The 22,743-nt window shown below is 40.1% G+C and overlaps 1 protein-coding gene across 1 annotated transcript in view; it reads right to left on the bottom strand.

Annotated features, from left to right (window-relative positions):
• Nucleotides 1-11,048, bottom strand: part of Pcsk1 (proprotein convertase subtilisin/kexin type 1) — a 39,931-nt gene extending 28,883 nt beyond the window's left edge. The window contains exons 1-4 of the mRNA XM_048424610.3: nt 10,659-11,048; nt 7,645-7,749; nt 4,311-4,421; nt 764-910 (exon numbers count right to left, since the gene is read on the bottom strand). Of these exons, the coding sequence (XP_048280567.3) occupies nt 764-910; nt 4,311-4,421; nt 7,645-7,749; nt 10,659-10,838 (543 nt within the window). The 5' untranslated portion in view covers nt 10,839-11,048. The remainder of the gene's footprint in view (nt 1-763; nt 911-4,310; nt 4,422-7,644; nt 7,750-10,658) is intronic.
• Between the last annotated feature and the right edge of the window lie 11,695 nt (nt 11,049-22,743).

Raw genomic sequence — 22,743 nt, 5'->3', positions numbered from 1 at the left:
ACTCAAACAAGTTTAACTTGTGTGTTTTCCATTCCAATCTTACTGTTGCTTTTAGGCATGCATCTGACTTAGATCCATTACCACTATTACTATTTCTCTGTCTTTTAAAAATTCATGATTTCTACTCTGGTCTACTTTTTAGGTCTCTTCTCTACAGTCCTTTCCTTTGCTGTTTAGTTTTGAATTATGGCTGGGGAGTTTGGGATGAGTGAAAAGGACAAGCGAATGACAAAGCATAATTTGATAGGTGAGATATTCACCACCCTGTTCTAAAGGCAATAGGTCAATAATTGGAGTCCATGTTTTATTAGAAACATCATTAACTTCCCACTTGTAGTAAACTCTTCCCTTCTTGACTTCATATATTTATTTTGGCACTCACATTGCTTTTGCATAGTGGGAATTACATTCATGTAAGAAGGGATTCTAACCCACAAGACGTTTGGAAAATCACAATAAAATGATATCAGGCAGCACACTTTACCGCTGATAGCTTTACTGCTCTAAATGGCTCCTGATCTGAAGGCTTTCCACTGTTTCCACAGTTCCATTGATGTGAGCACCCTCATCTCTCTTCCTAACACAAGGTGTTAGGAGTTGTTTTTCACTTCACTGGACTCTTCTTATGCCTCCTGGTAAAGGCAGAAAGCAGGGCCCAGAGGCTTACACCCAGGCAGCCCACCTCTCTCCAAGGGAAGAAAAGACCTTCATGTCTGGACAGATGACCCCCTCAGTGATAAACTTTAGGACAGCTCAGACTCACATAATTAGCATATATGTCTGTGTGATTCCACTCCAAGCCATCATCCAGTACAGTAATAACAACTCCTTTGCCTGTAATGCCCTTTTGCCAAACGGGTATCACGTGGAGATCCAGTTTGGGCAGAGCTGCAGTCATCCTGGTGTCTTGCTAGTGAAGAAAAACAAAGAAACATTGGTAAAACTATGATTTTTCTTACTTAATCAGGAACTTAAGGCCATTTTTTCTTATCTTTGGGTAATAAAGAGAAGGCAATAGGGTAAAATGAAAACACAAAGTTGAGAGTACAAGTCAAATAACTCATTTATGCTGCTCTTCCAATTGTCCTAATTTAAAAAAAAACATAAGAGATGAATTATCTTTGACCTCCTAACTACACATATTCTGCTTTTTTCCCCAGTTACATTAACAAGCTCAAGCTTTCCTCATGCTGAAGTTTTATTCTATGATATATGTTTCCTTCTCTCCAAAGTCCTGAGCCTTCCTTGCCACATCATGTATGGTTGTGGTCACAATATTCTCCTAAGAGAAAACTAAGCATCTGGAATGCCTATGACACAGTAGTCTCACTTGAAATCACTATTTAGTAGCCATTTTCTTTGTATATGTAATTTAGGGACTACTTTCCTTTCAGGTAATTTCCCTGATATTTACAGAGTATATGACTGTATAGAAGAGCTAGGAAACAAGGCAGAACCTATATAAACACGTTTCTAAGCATGTGCAACTTCAGTGAGTGCCAGGTACCTTGTGATAGAGCCAGCAAGCAGTGTGTAAGTAACCACAACAACAGTCCATGGATGGGCTGTCCCCTTGTATCAGTGCTACCCATGGATGCTCCCTACAAATATGTAGTAGTGAGGAAGGGTCACTAGGTGATTCTGAGGTTGAATCACAAGAGTTAGAAATATCTAACCTTTTGACTAGCCAGTGGTAGAGAAGAAGGCCCCATGTGAGTTGCAAGAGAAATTAAAGTGTATAGTTGCTAAAAATATAGCCTCTCAAGACTTCCAGTAGAGGGAATGGGACACCAACTCAGCCACGTAACCTTTGATTTACAATTTGTCCTGCCTAGAAGATATGCTAGGGTAAAGGTGGTCCAGAAATTGTAGGAGTGGCAAACCAATGACTGGTCCAGTCTGAGACCCATGTTATGAGAGTGAGCCCACCCTTGACACTGCTGGATCTAGAGACTGAGTTGCCTGGAGACCTAAGATAAAACCAAACATGGCATAAGTAAATCAATCAATCAATCAATCAATCAATCAATAAGACAATGTAATGATACTTAACGATATTCTGCTATATTCATGCTTTGGTGCCTAGCTCAGTTGTCATAAGAGAGGCTTCATCCAGCAACTGGTGCAAACAGATACAGAGACCCACAGCCAAACATTAGGCTGAGCTCAGGGAATACTGCAAGGGGTGGGTTAAAAAGGATTGTAGGAGTCAGAGGGATCAAGGATATCACAAGATAACCCACAGAATCAACTATCCTGGGCTCGTAGTAACTCACAGAGACAGAATTCACAACCAGGGAGCCTGTCTGGGACTGACCTAGGCCTTCTGCATGTCAGTTACAGTTATATGGCTTGGCCTTCTTGTGGAAAGACCCTTGTAACAATGGGGGCAGAGGCCCTCTGGGACTCTTTTGCTGGCTTTGGGGAACCTATTTCTCATCCTGGGTTACATTGTCCAGCCTTCATATGAGAATATGTGTTTATTCTTGCTGCAGCTTGATATGCCATGTTTTGTTGAAATCTATGGGAAGCCTGCCCTTTTCTGAATAGAAACTGAGGAGGATTGGATGGAAGGTGGGGGTAGCAGGGGGAGGTAGGGGAAGGGACTGAGAGGAGAGGAGGAAGGGGAACTATGGTCTTGATATAAAGATTAAATAATTAGTTAGTTAATTAATTTTAAAAGGAATATAGCTTCTGGCCTGCCCTTTTCTGAAGGGAAACAGAGGAATGGATCTGGAGAAGAGGGGAAGTGGCAGGGAAGGGCTGGGAAGAGAGGAGGGAATGGAAACTATGGTAGGGATGTAATATATGAGAAAAGCATTTTTTAAAAAAAGAACGAATATGTCCTCTGGGACCATGGATTTTGGCCTGGCTACCAGTGGCCACACAATTTAAATAAATTATTCAACTTGGCGATGTCTGTTTCTTCATCAGTGAAATGGTTGTAATTAGTAATTTCATCTTTACAACATAAGGTAGTTGTGAGAGAAAATGAGTTAGTGATATCAAACACTTAGAATAGAACTTTGATTTCTTTAAAATAGTCAATATACACTAAGTGTTAGTGGACAAGTGTCTTCTGCTGGAATCAGTAAGTATTGCTTAATTTAAAAGAATCACATGAGGAACTAATGGCCTTCCCTATCTAATATATGAACAAAAACCTCAGTCTATGGTTGTGAAAATTATCTTTATTCTATTTCCAGCAACAAATCTCTTCTGTTAGCAGCCTAGTATAGAACCTACTATAGCAGCCTACAAGAGGCTTGACACCACAACAAACAGAATACCTTGAATCCATGTCCACATATCAAGGCTTGGTAAACATCTTAAAGGAACAATAATTTGAAAGACTAGGTATTTGTAAAATTTTGCCTTATTCAGAGATTCTTGTGTGAAGTGTGTCTCAGAACTGTCCATTTGGACTGCATATTGTGTTGACTAAGAGCATTCTTAAGAGTAAATTCTACCACAGTGATTTTATCACTCCAGGTCTTTTGGAAATTCTTTCCTGCAAGTACCTGGTTCTTCTGCATTTATACCAGTTACACTTAAGAAGACACAAAGTCAAGAAGCACTAACAGATAGATTTGTTTTAGACACTCATTCAACAAAACAAAAGGTCAACGTATCAGTCCTGCTTTCTAGAGGCATAACCTTCTCCCAAATTCTGTATTGAATACTGTGATGGCTATTCTTCGCTGTCAATTGACTATATTTGAAATTAATCAAAACCCAAGTGGCTGGGTACACTTGTGACTGACTGTTGCTTAATTAAGTCATTTAAACTGGAAAGACCCACTTTTAATCCAGATCTTTTAGGGTGGGAAGATCCACCTTTAATCTGGATCACATCTTCTGCTGTCACCCTATATAAAGGACACGGAAGAATGAAAGAAGGAAGCTGGCTGTCCCTTTGCCTGCTTGCTCTTACTAGCAAGCCCATTCCTTCCCTGGCACGTTCAGTCCAACTTCATGGACTGAACAACTACTGAATCCTTGGACCTTAAAAACAGATATTTTTTAACTATCTGGACCATAGCTCATAAGCCATTCCAATAAATCCCTTTCTGTAAGTCTATATATAGACATAAAGATAGATGATAGATAGATAGATAGATAGATAGATAGATACATAGATAGATAGATAGATAGATAGATAGATAGATAGATAGATAGATAGATTTATTCTGTAGGTTCTGTTCTTTTAGAAACCCTGAGTAGTACAGTTAAAAACACAGACAGATCCACCATGTAGATGATGTAAAAGTATAAGATCCTAGATCTTAGACAGTCCTGACAGTACTTACCAGGTACCACTGTTGATTCCACATTGGATCATTGAAGAGATTCAATGCTGAGTCTTTTTGAACTGAACGCTTGCTTCTCTCTTTATGATACTGTTGTTCAGCCCATATCACCTACAAATATATTTATGGTAAGAAATCGAAATCAAGCTTGCACCTTAGTATAATCGTCTTCTCTCTACCTGCAAGACCCTCCCACAAAAGCTTACATAGTTCAGTGATGTTTTTGCCTGACCACAACTCAAACTCCCAGCCCAGGGAGTCTCACTGAGGAGACAATGGTTCCCTCCATTACAATGAGGACTCCTCCCCAAAGGTAGGAGAAGCAGTAAGCAAAGGAGTGAAGCCATCAGATTATTTACAATGTGTTGACATTGGGAACAGAAGCACAGGCTGCTGTCATCAGAAACCAGGCCACAAGACACATTTCCACACCTAGGTTCCTGGGATCTGAGGCTGAAAATTTGCTAATTTTCACAGAACGAGTGAATAAGCCAAGGGTCCTCTGGGACTATTGCTGGAACACTCTTGCTGCCTCATTTCTCTCTTCATATCCAAAGGTAAAAATCACAATGTTACATAAGAATGGAGCTGTGTGCAAATCTGAAACATTGGTTCCCCTATGTTTTTACCTTCTACCTAGGAGTATTTAATATGAGAAACAGATTCAAGACCTGAAGTGATCAATGAGCGTTACTGACCAGACACACCTGTCATTTATTTAGCCTTATGCATTATGCAAACTGATCTGACATTATAAAAATTACCTGGCCTACATCTCTGGCCTAATCGTATTATGCTTGAGAGAATGCAGGGCTGTCTTGTAGTTATTATCATTATGAATAAGGCTGTATTCTTATTAGTTATTATCATTATGAATAAGGCTGTATTCTTATTTAGTTGAGAAATATGACTATTTCCTACTCTAAGCACAATTTTTCTGTTGTGTTTGTAATGACAGTCAACTGTCAGGTGGCACATGTTTAAAATGAGAGTTTCCATGGGTCAAATCCAAAATTAAAAACTGAAAAATAATTTCCAGCTGAAGGCCAAAGACATCCATGAGGAATGTCTTGAATTTTCAATTAGAAAAAATATTACAAGCCTATTCTAAAGCCTGGGAGGAAGTGGAGAGCCAGCAATTAGTCCCTCTAATTTATTTTAAAGTGCTTGTATTTTCAAATGCAATCATGTTGGCTTAAATATCATGCTACTCAGAATCCATTGCCTCTCGCCTAGCTTTGCCTTTGGAAGCTGGCAGAAAGAAAAGGCATAGAAATTGTTGTGGGAGGGGACTACTTAAAGTTAGAAAATTCATCAGTCTGTAAAAATAGGCATCATTATACATGACACAGAGTTTATTTGAACGAATATTTCCCCAATTAAAAAGGAGCAGCAAAGTGCAAATCATGAGCAATTTTTAAGAATAACATATGAGAAGAACCTCTTTTCCATCTTATCAGATAAACATCCAGTTGTAGCAAGCCATGCTATGATTAATGTCATAAAATAGAATTACATTTTATTCTCTAGAAGAGCAGAGTAAATAGAATAGAGGATATTGGCAGTGCCTTCTCATCATGTGTATGATAGGGATCATGAACTTCATTGTAAATAACACTTCAGATCTGCGAAGATACTAAATACCATCTTGTCCACTGCAAGCTTCTGTGACTCCAAGGTAGTTCCTAAGCTAAAATTATCCCGAGGTTAATTTTTCATGGGATTAATTTCTTTTTAATGAACTTTTGTTAAGGAATAATTATTAGTCATTTGTTATAAGTCTTGGGATTTTCCCCCAAATCATTGAGACCATAACTGAAGAGAAGAATTAAACCACGTGTTAATTTCAATGAGGTGCACTGCGACACTCCACACTGTCCAGCTTCTTTGATGAATATGAAAAGGGATTTCAATTGACTTCCTCATCTATTATGTTGGGAATGTATTTAGAAAGAGAAGGAATTCCTTCTCCTGCCTGGTCAAGGACCAAGCCAGCCTAGTCAGGGTACTGGAACCTGTTCTGTGTTTTACAACCCACATACAAAGGAGTCATCTACTTTGGTGGGGGAATAAGAAAAAAAAATCTCACTAGACAAGAAAACCTTTATATAAGGTTGCCGGCTTCCAGTTTGGTTTTCCACATCTAGTCATACTTTGACACAAAGAATTCGCAATGGGCTGGCGTGAGCTGTGGAATTGCGGCCAGTGATCCTGATAAAGCAGCATCAGTGTGGGACATTCTATCACTTTTGAGCCCTGCAGTCCAAGGCCCAACAATTGTTTCTCCTCGTAATTTGTTTACTTATTTTTAAAAAATCAATTAGGGAGCAAACCAAACCACAATATAATTCACAGGTTTCCTATATTCCATGTACTTTCAATTATTATGTCACCACCACTGTTCTGTCAATGACCTTCTCCTTCCTCCCAAAGCTAAGACAATACTCTGTGTTTCTCACAGTAGCTTGCAGGGTGTCCTAGAAAACTTTAGTCATGTACACAGACATTAGGCTAACCAGCATGGATTTCTTTAGGAACACCAGGGACAGAAGAGAAGGCAACATTGTGCATATGTATTTTAACACCCTTAAAGGACTCATTCAGTCTTTTCCATTAGCATGACTTCTGACCTTGAAAACAGATCCCCAAACCAACAAGTATAATTAAATATACATTTAAATTATCCTCCCACTATCTATATTGATCCTAGACATCCCTTACTGTTGCCAAATAATTATGTCTTGGTATCCAAACAAGGATAAAGAGCTGAAGCTGATAGTTTGGATCAAAGAACATACAAAGCATGCTTGGAAACACTGTATGAAGAAACAGTAAAAATGTTAAAATGCTTTTCAGTTATATTGAATTGTTGTTGAAAACTAGATTCACACATTTCTTTGGCATATTTCTTTGGTTCATATTAAAATGATCTTTACATTTTCTGATTCAAGCATTTCAAGAAGGAGCGTTTAATAATTGCCACATACTATATAAAATGTAGTCAGTTGATTGACTACAGTGTTGATTACTTCATTAATTTTTCCCCTGATTTTCAGTACTCAAAACTTGACTCTAGATATATAAATATATATTATATGTAATTAAGTAAGCATATGTGTAAAATGAATGTTTATTACCTTAATCCAATACAAATGTATTATGAGCAAATATAATTCCACAGAAAGAAATAATAAGCAATATAGAGAAACAATACCACAATACAAATCATAACCACAATACAAAAGGATCAAAGGTAAAGTGCTTTTGTTCCTGTTGGGAGTTATACAGAAAGCAGTTGGCCAGAATGTGAGGTTGAGGATGAATGCACACTTACACGATCATCATCAGATAACCTCTTAGTGATATGAAGAGCACTTCTTCGAGACCTTCGAGGATGATTTTTGTGTTTGAATAAGTAGTGATTTTCAAGTGATCCAATCTATTAAAAAAATCAAAATAACAGTCCACTCTTTTCAGAATGTATACACAGACTAGTTTAAAATCAACTACCACAGTTGGCTTTTATTAACAAAAATATCTTTTATTAAACCTACTGAAGTTAACTTTTTCTTCATGAGAGAGTCACAGAAGTTTTAGATGACCTTCAGTACTCAAGTACAGAGATGCTCCTGTTTCACATAGCAATAAGGACGCTTTCTATTTTAGAGGCATACCTTAGTATTTTTTGATGAAAATATGCATATGTAGATATTTCTCCAAACATGCCCATTTAAACAAATATACCCTGTCAGAAAACAATTATTTGGGGAACACAAAATAATCCCTTAGGGTTTTTTTTTAGTGATTACTGTCACTTTCAGTTAAAACAAGATATTATAGGTATAGAGTTTGGATCAATTATGATAAATGTTACCAACCATTATTAGTAATTCATTTTTTCATTAGTTCAGTGCTGTCAGAAGTATGCTGTATTTAAGACAGATGCCCCACATCAGGATCTTTGTACTTCTTTAGTAACTATTAATACCCTCTGGGTCATTTAGAACTATGTTTAATATTCTGTAAGCTAATGGCCTTTTCTATAAACCAGTAGAAAATGTGAATTGAGGAAATCCTTTAGACGCCTGATTATTTTAAATTAAAACACAAACAATTGCTATGTTGTTTCAAAAGAAGTATGGATGTTCTTTATGTGGTTCTCATCATCCAGAGAATTGCTTTTAGTAGATGTATCAAGGCTTAGTTGCAAAGCAGAACCTTGGGCAGTGAATACACTGTGAGCTGGAGACGGGATTGGGAGGAGATATCAAAAGCCACAAGAAAAGGCCAGGGCTGCTTAGAGCTGTTTCTATTGTCAGCTAGCTCTGCTCCTTGTCTCTACTATTCCTAGCTTTTTTATGACGCTGTAATGCTATTTGTCTTAAATTAGTATGGTTTTAGAAATGTTGAGCAAAATGTAAGCAGAACCAGAGAAGTAAGTTATGATTTTCTGAAATTTTGCTATTGAATACGGCATTTTAACTAAAAACGACCAGAAGGAAGCTAGTTTAATTTGAAAAACTGTTTTCACAGAGAGTGGCCTAGGTTTGAATGTGTGTCTGCGCCCATGTGTGAGGGAGTGCCAAAGAGAGTTTCATAGTTTTTTGTTTGTTTGTTTCCTCTTTTCCTAGTCACAACTACCAAGCTGCCAACTAAATACTACCTCCACCACCCTAGGACAACAAATTTCCACTCTGTTTACAGTACGCACCAAGATAATTCCATCTTGATACTATTTTTTATTTTTTTTTTTTTTGGTTCCCAATCCTTAAGAACTGCACACACCGACAAAGTTATTTTGAAGTTGCTTGTGTCTGTTTCCCCACAAGCTATTTTCTATGCTGGAGTGTTTCTCCAGTCTTACCGTGCTCTCCTGGCAGCCTCTGACTCTTATTTTAACACTGTGTAATAGATATTGTCACTAGTTTTCATTTCTGCTTCCCAAATTCCCTTTTGGCCTTTTCTCCCTTCCATCAAAAAATGCTGCATTAAAAACCACCAACTACAACTTCTCTTACACAAATTGCTTTCAGGTGTCATTATTTATTCCTAATCCACTGTCCTCTAGAATTCCATTGAGAGCATGTCTTTTCCTCCTTTTTAGTTCCCAGTCCCTAAAGGATTGTTCAAAACAGCTCTGGGAATTTATTGAGTTTCATGCTGGGCCTTTCAAAGACCGTTTGCCTCACAGAGTTAGAGAATGAGCCTCTGGCTAGAGAAGGCATATTTCCCAGTGGATTTGATGCATGGAATCGACACCGCCCACGCCGATTACTCATCTGTGACTTCAGAGTTTCAATCACCACCCCCAGAATAGAAAACGCGCCAAAATGTTTTACAACTTCCTCCTCCCTCGCTTAAATGTGACAATTTCCGTGGCATGGGTCGAGGGCTTGACTCTACTTCAAGGAAAAGGAAAGCTCAAATTAGAAATTCCACCCTCTGGATTCCCCTGTGGGCTAGCTCTGCCAAGCCGGCTTGCTCTTAATGCTTCTGCATGCCCCTCCCCACCTGTCTGTTAATTGAACACACTCTTGGACAAACATCAGTTTATCTAATAATCTGATGCCCCTAGGAATTGATTTTGCACTTGGCCAAGGAACAAGACAGATTTTTTTCCCCTACAGTCATTTCTCAGCTAGACCCTGCTGAGACATTGGTCGTGCGAAGTTAGGAAGCTTGGACTGTAGTTGTCGGTGAAAACCCCGAACTACCCCATAAGCTACGCTCAGATGTCTTCCTTTACCTCTTTTCCTTCCAGCTTCCCCCACCACTCAGCACCACCGCCACCAGCGGTCCCTAGTCCCAGCAGTTGGTGCTCTCTGTGAGCTCTGGGCGAGCTCTGGGCGCGCCCCAGCACGCGGGCATCTCCAAGCCTGCCTGGCCCCTGGCTTCAGAACTGGGAGCTGGTGCTGCCATATTGAAAGAAGGAAATCGCCGACTCTGGACGCAGGCGGCCGGCGTCCCAGTGGGACCAAGCTCACTAGCTCTCCCAAGGTAGGCTAGAGCCTGTGTACACCTCAAGTTCCCCAAAAAAATGTGGAGGATTTTTTTTTTCAAACCTTGTGGCTGCGGGTTTCAAGTCTAGAACGGACAACGGAGAGATCAGGATCTGCTGAGCTGTCGCAGTTTCCTTTTGCTTGGCGGCGCCCAGCCCAAACAATAAATAATGCAAGTATTTTCCCTCTGAAAGCGCCCAGGGGGTACGGGGGCAAGGGGGGTGCTCCTAGCTGATAGTGATACTGAGAGCAGGGCAGTGCAATCTGGGATTCCCACTCGGGAGACTGTACTCCAGCCCCATCAGTGTCCTCAAGCTCCAGAAAGTTTCTCGAAAGTGGAAACTCTTACCTGACCCAAGAGGTCATAGCCCAGCTCCTCGGCGATGGCAGAGGCAGCCTCCGGCCCTCCGGGGATCTCCGCCGCCCATTCATTGACAAACTGCCTCTTGGCTTTTACATTGTTCAGTGCACACCAAGCGCAAAAGAGAGCGAAAGCAGTACACTGCAGAGACCAACCTCTTTGCTCCATGGCTCACACACTTGCTCTCACACAAGCAAGACGGCTGAGAGAAAAGAAGCGAGACAAGAGAAACAGCAGCTAGACTCGACCTTTTCACCCTGCAGCTCTGAAGCACTCCAGACTTCGGTTGCTCTGCTGGAGCTCCGAGGCGCGCTGGGAGAGGCTGGGCGGCGGCGAGCGCTCACTGAAGCGCTTCAGTCTCCCGGCAGAGTGGAGCCCCAGCCTCCCCAACCGGAATGGAAATGAGTGTTTACACGTCAAATCTACGAAAGCCATCTCTTGACGTCAGCTCTACCTGGACTGAGAAATAGATGGTATTCCCGGCGGGGTGGAGAAACGACTAAAATAAGCAGCGAAGGGTGAAAAAAAGGAAAGGACTGTTTAGTGGAATCAATCAATTTTGCTGTTTGCCCATAAATACTGTAGCTATGAGAAACATCTCCATTCTTCAAAGAGAAGCGCCCCATTTGAATTACCAAGATCCCGAGACAGGAAGCGCACCACCACCACCAATCTATTTTCTCTGTGTTACTTTATTGTCTCCTTTGTGCCTGGTGGTAGAGAGTGAAGACAAGGATTCTAATCGCCCTTGAGTATCAGCATTTGCTATAAAACAGACAAAACCAGGACTCCTGCTTAGATTTTTCAAATGTGACAAGGCTAGAAACAGTAGGGAAGCTACCTGCTGCGTTCCTTTCTACCCCAAATCACCTAAGAAAATGAGGGCTTCAAGACGGCGTTGAAACAACGTTTTCAACGTACGTTTTAAATCATTTGCATTTACTTCGTCCTTGTTCCTGAGCACCGTTAAAGTAATGCCTAAAATTCTACCCAGATCATTTGGAGCCCAGGGGCATCATCCTTGCGGTATTGGGGGCGGGGGGCGGGGGGCGATTGATTAGCATCATGAGTTTTCAAAATAGAAAAAAAAAGTCTTATTTTCAATAAGGAGGGTCAGGACCCTAAAGGCTTTTGTATCGACTCAGAAAAGGGAGGAGCAAGTTCATTACCTCAGAACTTTCCTGTTTTCCCTCACTGGAGATTTCAGTTTGGGCGCTGACCTGAGCCGTTTCGCAGCTCTCACGTTAAATACTCCATGTAGCTTTGTGAAAAGCATCTTTTCCTTAAAGAGAAAATTAGAGAACGTATCCACGCCCACCTGCTAGACAGCATTCTGGCTTCCTTGACAGAATCCATCTGGATTCCGAGGGTGGCGAAAGGAAGCCTAGTCTTCAATATCAGCACTGAGGTTTGGACAGCGACAGTCACAGAACAGACGGGATCTCTGCTTTGCTGCCCCTGACCAACTCTCAACTGCTTCCTCTTTGAACAACAAAATAGAAAGCTGTCCTAAGTGAGAGTGCGGTGAGGCTCATGGCGGCTTCTGTATGCAGCTTGTGTGTAAGAATGCCTTGAACTTTGCTCAAAATTAAAATTGCAACTAAAAGAAGAGTGTATTTTTTTCTGAAAAAGATATTTTTAAACTCCTAAGGAGTGTGTGTGTGTGTGTGTGTGTGTGTGTGTGTGTGTGATGAAGAAAGAAAAGAAAGGCTACTGGGAAAAGATTTTAGAACAAGCAGAGAAAGGAAGCAGAAATACTCTCCACTATAAGCAAACTAGGCAAGACTTCATGAAGGAAGGGGCTCAGTGGTGCTACAGTGTATGTGTGTGGGGGTGTGCACTGTGTATTTGCAGATCTGTGTGTATGCTCAGAGACTGGAACACATAGCTGGGCGTCCTATTCTATCACTTTTTGCATTATTTCTCGTGAGACATGGTTTCTCACTGACCTGGAGATAGGCTGGCTATCTTCCCATTTCTGCCTTCACTGGACTTTTTCTTTCTTTTTTTTTTCTTTTTAAACATAATCTAAACTTGGGTTCTTATTTGTGTGGTACACCAGCTGTCTCTACAAGCCCTAAAATTGTCTTGAATAACATTTATAACTTTCTAGTTTTTATAAAGAAAGAAATGATTCAGACACTGAAAAAAACCATGTTTCTATTATGGCATGCCTGTTGTGATTGCTCCCAATGCCCAGTGATTGAGTTAAGAACTTATTAGATGTTTGGGAAAGTAATAAAAACAAACTTAATATGGAAGAAAGAATAGGTTTCTACAGGTCACTGCATCTACTTGGTCTTAGAAACATATGCTATTTTAAAATTAAATGTGTACCTTAACATAATATATAATTTGCATAAAATTTGCTGTAAACTGAACAAACAGAAGTAACATTTTCAACCCCAATATAATACTATTCCAAAGTTTTCAGAAAGTATTAAGAATGTTGAAGCAGGAGGATTGCTTGAGGCCAGCTGGGGTTAGCAAAACAAATTATTTACAAGTAAAAAAGGATTGCAATGAGATCACCTAGTTTACTATTTTCAAGCCATTATTTAGACTTAAAAGTTTGCTATGGGTAATAACAACTGCACGCTGAGTTCATAATTAAAGGAGAAGATGTTTTGGAACAGAAAATATATTAAAGGCAACATTTAGTGGGTTTCTCAATCTAGAAAATATTTATGTGGTACATTGAGACAAACTGGAAGAATTTTGGGTATTTGCTTATAGGACTAATGGAAGATAATTTTTAGGGAGGAAGCACTACCCCAAGCCCCCTCCCCCACCTCTCTCTAAACCCTGCTGCGTCTCAGAAAGCCCACCAAATGATGACCTTTCTCCCAGAGGTGCTCAAGATCACTCCTATAGGGAATTTAAACTGCCCCCCCCAAAAAACAGACATGATTTTTTTGGTCTTCCTTTCTCATCTCTTCTCTGGGGGGTTGGATAAATTATTTGGGAGCTTTGTAGCCATTAAACCTGGGCTCTTTCTAAGTCTCTTTAATTTGGTCTGATTTAGATTGCTGCATCAGTGGGGAGGCTTATAGATACTTTTCAATAATTTCTTTACATAATATAATTATGATAAAAACATAAAATCCACTATTTTAACAATATTAAAATTGAATATAATTAACTTTAAATCAATAGATATGGATATGAGCCCATTAATGTGCATTTCTTATCAATATACTTTAATAACAATTTGATCTTCTTAGTTTATATAGAAAAGAGAATCGTATAGACCCTATACAGAACTGTGTTACTATTATGGTGTGCTTTAATAACCAATAAATTTTTCAAATTTTTGATGCTGCCACCAATGAAGTATTTTCAGATGGTAGAGAACGAAATAACTAAAGCCAAGAATGACAACCTTTAGTTATTTAAAATAATATAATGTTTCCTTGTCAATTTAATTATCATAATTCCATATGAGGATATTTATTGATTTAAAATCTACATACTTTATATACAAAAGTAGTATAAAATTAAATTGAAAGTATACATTGAAAAATAGGCATCCTTAGAAAGATTCCCGTCTACAGCATCATCACAAATGGAGGTGAGTATTCAGCACATGAGAAGACTGATAGAGACCCCGAGGGATGCTGTACACGCCAGGATGCTCGGCCTGCTTTCTCATCAGATGTCCTCCCATGACCAAATTTTGTTGGTCATGTTGTACTAAGTAGCAACTTAACATATGAGCTTGTCCAGCTGATCTATAGATAGTTGTTACATGGTAGAAAGGGACATGCTTGGAGTAGGTTGCTAAATAAATACTGGTTTGGTAGAACTCTGTTCTGCTTGGTTTAGTTACAGAAGCCCAGCTTCAAGCTGTTTTCCTGGCCTTACCCAAGGATGAGAAAAACAAGAAGAATCTTGAGGCAACCTGATGACTCAGTCAGTTGGAAAGAACTTATCTGTATAAATGGTAAAGAACAAAGCAAAATTTGTGGACAAAAAGGTTTGTAGGAAGATGAATAATTTTGAAGGACTTCTGTTGACTACACAAATACTTAAACTCTTGAATTTAATGTAGAATTACTAAAATGGAACTAGTAAGTGTTATTAATTTCAATTGTTGAAAATAATTGGCCTTTTCTAATGAAAGTGGGTTAAGTCTATTTTATATGCAAATATTTAGTAAGAACTTTCGTTTCTTTAGAACAGATTCTTCAAAGATGTACATTTCCTGACTGAATTTTTAGTATATTCCTTGCTTCCAGGAAATGCTCCTGACACCTCTTTTCCCAAGAGCAGTGTATATATATGGTAACACTTACCTCTCTGTTTCCTGTGCTCCTCTCAGAGAATTAGTGACTATTATCTTTGAACTTTAGTTGACAGATTCTTTGCTTCTCAAAATGTGGTCTACATAGCTGCATCCCAAGTATTGCTTGGGAGCTAATTAGATATTCAGGTCTTTATCGCAACCCTAGAAACCACTGCATTTTTATCCAGCTATTGATGATTCAAATGTAATCCAAGTTTGAAAAGTGCTGGGATGATTAACAAACCTCTGTCTATAAGGCACTCCTCCTGACACCCCTAACAAGTTGCTGGATAACCAGGGCCTTCCAAAGCAGTCCTTCTGTGATTGGAAACGAGCAAATGGTTACAAAGTCCTTCTTTGTTTTGATACAAGTCTCCCAGCTTTCCCATTTAATTTCCCCTTGTATGACCATACAAGTCCATTCAGATTATTTACAAAAGCTTCAGCTTGTCATTGCTTAAAGACAGGTGATTACGCCTTGGTGACTTCTGTTTTATTCCATATTAAATACCCTTTACTTGTTTATTATTTTTATGTTTCTGTTAATTAGGAATATGTTTGTTGACATAATTAAAAAATACAGCACCAGAACGAAAGAGACTGTGTATAGCTGACCAAAGCAATAATTTTGCCTTTTAATGGAATATTTTTTCAATATTAATATTAATAAAAATAGAATTTTTTTCCTTTTTCTTACTCAACTAATGATTACTAGATTCTTTAGGTTTCTTGTGCTGCTTTTAAATTACTTATCAACCAGACTTGTTTAGTTTGTTTATTTTTGATCTGTCTATATGAGAGACAGGATAAGTAATTAAGATTTTTTTCTCCCTTTCTGAGTTTCAATTTTACAAGATCTTTGAAAATTTTTATTTTATTACCAAGTGATTTGCTTCTTGCTTTGTGTTATATTTAAATGTTCAGTACCCATTGGTGTTTTCCCTCAGTGAGATCTAGATTGCTTTTCTATGACTGGGATAAAATATTTACCAAAAGGAACTTGGAGGATGAAGAAATTTATTTGGCTTTCAGGTTACAGTCCAGCACCAAGAAAACAGGGCAGAAACTTAGACAGAGACCACAGTGATGACGTGGTGAGGACTCTGACTCTCACTGTGGGTCCCACTTGCCATCATTCTCTTTCTCTCAGTTTCTCCTTTCTCTCCCACCCTTCATCCCATTCAAAGCTCTCAGTTCTCAGCTTTTCTACAGGGTGAAGAAATACATGTTCAATACTTTTAGAGTCACAATGTTTGGGTTCATGACATAGGATAAAAAAAAAAAACCTTTCACTTTCAATGCTATAGACCTAGAGAAAAAAATATTAAGTCTGTGCTTGAGTAGAGCATTTTAAAATTGTTACCTAAGGTGGCTCTATGGCTTAGTTGGCTAAAGCGCCTATCTCATAAAAATGTTACCTATCAGGTATGGGTCATGTGATCAACACTGACTGTTATTTTTTGGAATGGGAGGAGTATTCTGCCACGCCAGCGCGGGTTGGAACCAAGAATCTCGGCGAAGGGTGTGCAGGTTGAATGAATGCACAGAGCACGAAGTTGAGGTGGAACAGCTTCTTTATTGTTCTGCTGGGGCTAGCTTTTATACCATGGCACCAAATGAGGAGGGGGCTGCAATGGGACTGTAACCTGACCCCAGCAGGGATCAAGGAATGGTCACCATGCACTCAAAATTCCTTTTCCAACTCCAGGAGCAGAGGGAATTTATTATGTTTTCTTTGCAGATAGGCACCTCAAATGGGGGCAGGGATATGTAACTCGGGGCTGCAGTTCCCACAGTATTCTATGTGAACTTTTAGGTGAGGTAAGGACAATTACTCAAAGGAATTGGGTGGCTCTCTGTAGTAAAAGAAGAAAACAGGTTTAGAAATGTAAGCAACAATCATCATGCCTTTCATTGGAAGAAAAGAGGATAAAAAGTAGACAATCACCATGAGGTCATGGCTTACCAGGAAAGATTCTAACCAGCCTCTGTCTCAGGCAGGAGAATCATGGCGTCTGTCTGTCTCTGCTTTTTTCCTATACCAGACTGTAGGCTGTGGTCCTTTGCTTTATGTCTAATATCCACCGAGTACATAACATGTTCCTTTTTCAGATTGATACTAAAGGACAATGGTCTTGTATCCTGTAAGGTTTGTCACTTGTTTTGGTTTAATAAAATGCTGATTGACTGGTAGCCAGGCAGGAAGTATTTGTGGGGTGACCAGAATAGAAGAATTCTGGGAAGATGAAAGACTCACTTTACAGTCATTGCCCAGATGCAAAGGAAGCAAGATGAGAATGCCTCACTGATAAAAAGGTGCCAAGCCACATGGCTAACACAGACAAGATTTTGGGTTAATTTAAGATGTAATAGTTAGTTAATAAGAAGTCTGAGATAATAGGTTAGCCAGTTTATAATTAATGTAGGCCTCTGTGTGTTTCCTTAGAATTGAATGGATGCAGGATCAGGTGGGACAAAAACCTCTGTCAAGAGGTCAGGGTTGTTTTCTTCTAGCTTCATCCACTTGCCTGCAAATTTCAAGATGCATTTTTTTTAACCACTGAGTAGTATTCCATAATGTAAATATACCACATTTTCTTTGTCCATTCTTCAATTGAGGGTTATCTAGGCTCTTTCCAATTCTGACTATTACAAACAATGCTGCTATGAACATAGTCGAGCAAATGTCCTTGTAGTATGATTGTGTATCCTTTGGGTATATGCCCAGGAATGGTACTGTTGGGTCTTGAGGTAGGTTGATTCCCAATTTTGTGAGAAACCACTGTACTGACTTCCAACGTGGTTGTACAAGTTTGCAGTCCCACCAGCAATGAGGAGTGGTCCCCTTATTCTGCATACTCTCCAGCATAGGATATTATTGGTATTTTTTATCTTAGCCATTATGACTTATGTAAGATGGTATCTCAGTTCATTTTGAATTGTGTTTCCCTGATGGTTAAAGATGTTGAACTTTTCCTTAAGTGTCTTTCAGCCATTTGAGATTTTTCTTTTGAGAATTATCTGTTTAGCTCTGTACACCATTTTTTAATTATAGTATTTGGTATTTGGTGTTTAGTTTCTTGAGTTCTTTATATATTTTGGAGATCAGTCCTCTGTCTGAGGTAGGGTTGGTGAAGGAGACCTTTATCATGAAGAGGTGCTGGATTTTGTCAAATGCTATTTTAGCACTAATGAGATGAACATATGTTTTTTCTTCTCAGTTTATTTATATGGAGGATTACATTGATAGATGTTCATATGGTGAGCCATCCTTCTATCTCTTGATGATCATAATGGATGATAATTTTTTATGTTTTATGTGTTTATGTGGATTCGGTTTGCCAGTATTTTATTGAGTATTTTTGCATCAATGTCCATGAGAGAGATTGGTCTGTAATTCTCTTTCTTGGTTGAGTCTTTGTGTGTTTTTTGGCAACAGGGTAAATGCAGCCTCATAAAAAGAGTTTGGTAATATTCCTTTTGTTACTATTGTGTGGAACAATTTGAGGAGCATTGGTATTAGTCCTTATTTGAAGTTCTGGTAAAATTCTGCACTGAAACCACTGGGCCCTAGGCTTTGGGGGAGGGTGCTGGGAGGATTTTGATAACAGGTTCTATGTTATTAGTCTATTTAAATTGTTCATCTGGTCTTGAATTAATTTTGGTATATGGTAACTATCCAGAAAATTGTCCATTTCTTTTAGATCTTCCAATTTTGTGGAGTACAGATTTTTGAAGCATGACATAATGATTCTCTGGATTTCCTCAGTGACCAAGATTATGTTTCTCTTTTCATTTATGATTTTGTTACTTTGGATGTTCTCTCTCTACCTTTTGATTTGTTTGGATAAGGGTTAGTCTATTTTGTTTATTTTCTCAAACAACCAGCTCTTTGCTTCATTGATTCTTTGTATTGTTTTCTTTATTTCTAGTTTGTTGATTTCAGACCTCAATTTGATTATTTCCTGTCTTCTACTCCTCCTGGGTCAGTCTGCTTCCTAATCAAGCCAACTCAAAACAAGCCAAATTAAGAAATATCCAGGTTTAATGGGAGTTCTGTGCTCTCAGGTGGCCCTGAGGGGGAACCCGCTTGAGCTGCGAAACATGCAACCACCAGAAGGAAGGAAAAGGGACCATGTATTCCTCTTTTGGGGGCTCATTTAAATACCTTGGGGAGTGGTCCTGACCCCACCCCCAGGGAGGGGTCAGGAACTGGCTTGTTGGGATTTGGAGTCCAGACCAGGCCTGGGGACTGGGATAGATGTGAGGGACTGGGGCCTACGCTCCCAACTTGATATTCCAGACTCTTTGGATATAGGGGTGACAGAAAATTGGAGTAGTAATTATGACAAACACTTAGGCTCTCTTTGGAAAAAGGGGTGTAGACAAATCTGGCTACTTCCTGAGGGCTTGGGGCAGCATGGGGAAGGGGAGAGCTAGGGGTCCACGTTCAGCAAGAGGTGTGGCTAAAAAGGCATCCTATGTATTGTCATCCCAGAGAAGGCAGGCATCTGTTCCTTGTGGGAGATGAGAAGGCAGGTGTCGAGGAAAAAAAAAAACTGTTATCACCAAAGATGAGTGTGCCAGAATGAGGAGCAGGTAAGCCCTTCATTGTGGTGTCCTGAAAAACCGGAGGTTGGAAGGTCCTGTCTGCTGGACTGACAAAGTGTCTTAAGTAGGTGCCCACTCGAGCCTGGAGAGATGGTACCAGCATGGGTGTCCCAAGAGCTTGGCAGCCAAGGGAGTGGTGAGGATTACTGTGTGAGGTCCCGTCCATCGAGGTTCGAGAGACCTAGGAGTTAACTGTGTCCTGGGGAGAGCAGGGCTGGTTAGGGGCATTAGGGTCCTCTGGTGTGGTGGCAGGAAGACAACTGTCAGCGTGTTGTCTTAAGGAGAAGGGACCTTAAAAGGGAGAGGTAGGGTAGGTACCCCACCAGTGGAGGAGTTTGAACTGGGAGGTGATGGTTAAGGAGAAAGGGCCTGCCATAAAGCAACTCAAAAGGGCTCAGGCCCATAGGGGAATATGGGGTGGCCCTGAGACAAGGGAGAACTTGGTTAGTTGTTGTTTGATGAGTTCCATTGTCCAGGAAATTTTGAGAGCTTCTGATGCAAGCTCCATGACCCTGAGCCACCACATCTACTGTTTCCCTGGAGACCAGAAATGTTTCTCTCCATCCTGTAAAAGTGTGCACAAGTATTAAGAGATAACGAAGTTTTTATGAGTAGGCATATGGGTGAAATTAACCTGCCAATCTTTGCCCGGTTGGTGTCCATGAAGTTGGTGTATGTGGAGAGCTCCTTGTGGGTTGGCCTGGGCACACGTCTGGCAGGAGGAGTGAACCTGTAAAACACGATCTTGGAGATGGGTGGGGTGAAAGGGGGCTCCAAGAAGCGGAACAAAGCTTTGGGGAAGTAGTTAAGGATATCTCTACCCAGTAAAGGTGCTGGGCAAGCCAGTATCACTAAGAAAGAATGATAAAAAAAAATTGTCCTGCAAGAATGCAAGGCAGTGGCAAAATTTTAAGTGGGGATGAACGGGTGCCGTCTACCACCATAGCAGAATTTGGTGAGGGAAACTTAAGGCCCAAGTGAGAATACTTACCTGCTACCTGCAGCTTCACCTTAGTCTTGGATAGAGTTATGGGATAAACCAAGTCTGGGCAGCGTCAATCCTCTGCAAGGCTGAGATGTTTGAGGGCTGGCACAGTTTCACTTGCTGATGGTGATGAGACCGGACCACTGTGGCTTGGCATAGAGGACAAGCCGCACAGGGTCATTTTGATTTTCCGTGTCCAGGTTGCTGGCAGATAAGGCACAACCTCGGAGCAGGTATAGTGCAATATTGTGCCATGTTACCATTTAGGCCACACTTAAAACAGTTTGCCTGTTGAGATTTACCAGAATAGAGCCTTGACCCCATATCTGTGACCTTAGGGCAGCTGCTAAGGCCTGAGCCTGTAGATTGTTGTAGCTTTGTCTGTCGGAAAGACTCAGCTGATTTCTCAACATTAAAAAATTTAAAGGCCATTTTCACCAATTCTTATATACAAGTTTTTCTCAACCTTTGTTAACTCTTTCTTAATATCTGGTACTGACTGAGGAAAAAATGGGTAAGCAGAAGGATTAGTAAAAAAAGAACCTAGCTGCCTTTTTATCTGAGAGGTCTGGAAGAGAAAAAGGAACAAGAACCTTCATAATGCCGTTAGCTCTTGCCACCTCCAGGAGTGGGTAGAGAAAGGCGGAGCTTAAGCTGTGAAACATGCGACCACCAGAAGGAAGGAAAAGGGACCATGTGTTCCTCTATTGGGGGCTCATTTAAATACCTTGGGGAGTGGTCCTGACCCCACCCCTAGGGAGGGATCAGGACCTGGCCTGCTGGGATTTGGAGTCCAGACCAGGCATGGGGGCTGGGATAGATGTGAGGGGCTGGGGCCTACGCTCTCAACTTGACAGTAAAAATAAGAAGATTAAAAGGAATATTTTGAGTACATCGTGAAAACATAATTACACAGACTGAGTACATTATGAAAACAAATTTACACATGCCCATATAGTGTGGCCACATCATTGTAACCGAGAGACAAACACAACCATTTTTAGAAACCTATTTTTGCTGACAAACTTAAAAATCTCGATGTAGTTTGGTGGCAGAAGCCAGGAGAGTGGAAGAAAAGGGGAAACGGGGGAAACAGATTTTTTTTTTTTAATTCTAGAGTAAGAAGAACAGTAAACAGCTAGAGGGATGTAGAAGCTCTGATAAGAGTGAGCATCTAGAAATGTGCTACAGAGATGGAAAAGCGGGGTGGGGGAGATGTAGAAGCAGGAAGAGGAGTGGGGACATCTCAGGGCAGTACTGTGCATAGGCCAAAGCTGCCATTTGTCCACCCCGGGGGCCCTTATTTTGGGTTGCCACCATGTTGGGTTTGGAGCTGCTGCAGCTGACAAGACTGATTGTGTAGCCCGTTCAGCAAAGAGGCAGAGGGAGCGGGTCCTTTTGAGCTGGGAGTTCGGGCAGGAAAAGAGCGCTGGTCGTGAATGAGCAGACAAAGAGAGGCTGGAATGGGGGCAGCAGCTGCAAATGAGCAAAGAGAGAGATGGGGAGGCGAGATCGCACATCGAAAAAAATGCGGGCTCTTTGGAGCATTGTTAATTTAGGTTAGATTGTCCCAATTTAAAAGATCCAATCAATAGATAGGTACTCTTGTCTTTGGAGAATAGATGTTCAGGATTGAGACTTTATCTTGATGGATTTTTCCTATGATGAGTATGAAGTGTGTCCTTCTCCATCTCTTCTGATTGATCTTAATTTGAAGTATATTTTGTTAGATATTAAGATAGCCACTCAAGCTTGTTTCTTAGGTCCATTTGATTGGAAAATCTTTTTCCAATTCTTTTCTCTGAGATAATGCTGGTCTTTGAGGTTGAGATGTGTTTCTTGTATACAGCAGAAGGATGGATCCTGTTTTCATATCCATTCTGTTAGTCCTTTTATAGTTGAGTTGAGTTCATTGTTATTAAAAGATATTTTTCAGCCATGATTGGGCATTCCTGTCATTTTTCAGTGGTAGTATTTTTGTGTCTCATTTTTGGGGGTTTGTTGACGTGATGTTATCTGTTGCCTGCATTTTTGTGGGTGCAGATAGTTTCTTTTGGTTAGAGTTTTCCTTTTAGTACTTTCTGTAAAGCTGAGTTTGTGGATAGGTGTTGAATTCTGGTTTAGTCATGGAATATCATGTTTACTTTATTGATGGTGACTAAAAGCTTTGCTGGGTATAATAGTCTGGGCTT

Source organism: Myodes glareolus, chromosome 15 (genome assembly GCF_982192425.1).
Source record: "Myodes glareolus chromosome 15, mMyoGla1.1, whole genome shotgun sequence".
NCBI classification, from domain to species: domain Eukaryota; kingdom Metazoa; phylum Chordata; class Mammalia; order Rodentia; family Cricetidae; genus Myodes; species Myodes glareolus.
Note: the sequence above shows the minus strand (reverse complement) of the source record. Positions and strands in the feature narration are given on the sequence as shown.